This window comes from Leptopilina heterotoma, unplaced genomic scaffold (assembly GCF_015476425.1).
Source record: "Leptopilina heterotoma isolate Lh14 unplaced genomic scaffold, ASM1547642v1 Lhet_197, whole genome shotgun sequence".
Taxonomy (NCBI): Eukaryota; Metazoa; Arthropoda; class Insecta; order Hymenoptera; family Figitidae; genus Leptopilina; species Leptopilina heterotoma.
In genome coordinates, this window is record NW_025110913.1 from 663651 (window position 1) to 666307 (window position 2657).

A 2657-nucleotide genomic window follows, 5' to 3' on the forward strand; every position below is an offset into this window, starting at 1 on the left:
TTTTGAAACATGTCTGAAATCGCCACGAAATTAAACATTTTTTGAATGTGTACTTTTTTACGCAAGAAAAGAAAGAGCTGCATATTTTTTACAGAGTATGAAAATAAAGCACACTTTATACAATTTGTACACATTATATTTTTTAAAATTACATACTCAGTGTATAAGTGTGCAGTTGTGTATTTTATTATATATTATCGATTTTTCAAGTAAAAAAATATACTATTGATAATAAATATATTTTTCTTTAAATCCTTTATATATACAAAAAATGAGAATGTAAAAGTAGGTAGGTATTTTTCAATAATAGTTTCAATTTGTTATCTCCTTTTCGTAATTTAAAATTTTAAGTTTACATTCAACTCCGAATGCGTATTTATTAGCACCATTTTTACTCATAACACGATGACAAGGAATTAAGTATGCAACTAAATTGCCGGCAATTGCATTTGCCACTGCACGAACTGCTTTTGGATTTTCGATAGCTTGAGCAACTTTTTCGTAAGTCGTTGTAGAGCCACATGGTATTTCAATTAATTGTGTCCAAACTTTTATTTGAAACTCTGTTCCTTTCAAAATAATGTTAATAACATCTTCGAAATTTGAATCTTCATCATTTTCGTTATTTTCTTCTAATCCTTTGAAATTTTCGGAAAAAATTATTTCTATGTATTTAGTGGTCTCTTTAAGATTTTCAAGTAATTCATTTTTTGGCCACTGCTTTTTGAGAGATTCTAATGATGTTGTTTCACTTTTATTGACAAAAGATAAATGGCAAATTGATTTTTCTTTATTATCTAAAATTCCTATGAGACTTTTGCCAAATTGGGTTTGATGAAAAGCGTAGTTGACTTGGTATTTAAAACCCTCTTTTTTGTAATTATCTGCTGTCATTAATTGAAGTTTAAACATGATCTGAAAAAATATATTCAAATTTATAATTATTTATAATTTTTTTCTAATAATTTAAGATTCAAAATTTAAAAAATCCACTTATTAAGAACATGATTATTTATTATTGTTTATTATTTTCAAAAATTTGACTACAATTCTTCGTAAAAATTCAATTATTTTCCAAAAAACTAAAATTCTTCGGAAAAATTCAATTATTCTCATAAATAATTAAATTCTTCGCGAGAATTCAATTATTTCCAATACAATTTCAATTAAATTCCTCGAAAGGATTTCATTATTTTAAAAATTGTATTAAAATTTTTCTAAAGAATTCAATTATTTTTCAAAAAACTAAAATACTTCGGAAGAATTCAATTATTTTAAAAAAAACTAAAATTCTTTGAAAGAATTCAATTATTTTCAATACAATTTTAAATAAATTCCAGGAAAGAATTTCATTATTTTAAAAAATTGTATTTAAATTTCTCTAAAGAATTCAATTATTTTCCCAAAAAAAATAAAATTCTTCGGAAGAATTCAATTATTTTCATAAAAACTAAAATTCTTCGGAAAAATTCAATTATTTTCACAAATAATAAAAAATCTTCGGAGAAATTCAATTATTTTCAGTACAATTTTTATTTAATTCCTTAAAAGAATTCAATTATTTCCAAAAAAATTTGTTAAAATTAAATAATAAAATTTTTATTTACAATTAATAACAAACACAATATTGTTTTAAAAAGTTGAAAGAAATTCTTCCTAAATTTTAATTATTTTCGAATTTTTCAGTTAAAATTATTAAAAAACTATTCTTTTCAAACAGAGCAAAGAAATTATTCAAAAGAATTTAATTTTCCATCGATAATTTTTATAGCATTTAATAATAAAATCATTAATTATAATTATTAAGAAACACGATATTTTTAAAAACTTGAAAGGAAATCTTTATATGGAATTGAATTCTTTTTCAACATTTTCAATTAAAATTAAGAACTCTATTATTTAAAAAAAATTCAAAGAAATTGTTCAAAAGAATTTAATTTTCCATCAATAATTTGTATAACCTTTAATAATAAAATTATTTATTACAATTATTAACAAACGCGATAATTTAAAAAACTTGAAAGAAATTCTTTCTAGAATTCAATTACTTTCGAAATTTTAAATTAAAATCATTAAAAGAAATACATTATTTTAGTAAAAAATTCAAAGAAACAAAAGTAAACATAACCTTTACAATTTTATTTATTTTTCTTGTAATTATTTAAGATATAATATAATACAATTAATTGTACAGACATTAATATTAATTTACAAATTTTTAATATAAATCAATATTATTGTGACTTTAAATAAACTTTAAATTAAAAAGAACACATTCTATTTGTAAGTATAGTAATTCTATTGTAAACAAGAAGAAAAGAATAATATTTAGTTATATAATTAAAAGTAGTACAAGATTAATATTTAATAAATTTTTTTATACATACGTTAACATTAATTCCGGATATTTTTAAATTGTCTTATAATAATAGAAACATAAAAATAAACATAAACAACTAGAATATAAACAATGGGGACAACGAGCGATTGTTTACATATACAAGGTTGTGTAGTTAAGAAAAACTTTAAATTCTAATGTAAAATACGTTAAAAGAATACAGTCTCATACGTAAAATACCACATTATACGAATTTACTACGTATATTTACGGCTTTTCACCGCGATATACAATTTTACACCCTGTAAAATTGTTATAC

General features: G+C 21.0%; 1 protein-coding gene across 1 annotated transcript; it reads right to left on the reverse strand.

The window, feature by feature from the left end:
- Window positions 1-220: 220 nt before the first annotated feature.
- On the reverse strand, window positions 221-2529 carry LOC122501009 (bifunctional transcriptional activator/DNA repair enzyme Ada). The gene is made up of 2 exons (XM_043610213.1): window positions 2388-2529; window positions 221-915 (listed from the first exon to the last, which is right to left on the reverse strand). Exon 2 carries the CDS (start codon window positions 910-912, stop codon window positions 313-315), a length of 600 nt encoding a protein of 199 aa, XP_043466148.1. The 5' UTR covers window positions 913-915; window positions 2388-2529; the 3' UTR covers window positions 221-312.
- Between the last annotated feature and the right edge of the window lie 128 nt (window positions 2530-2657).

Bases quoted from the DNA above. Each gene is read 5' to 3' on its own strand.
- LOC122501009 (XM_043610213.1), bottom strand. From the start codon at position 912: ATGTTTAAACTTCAATTAATGACAGCAGATAATTACAAAAAAGAGGGT.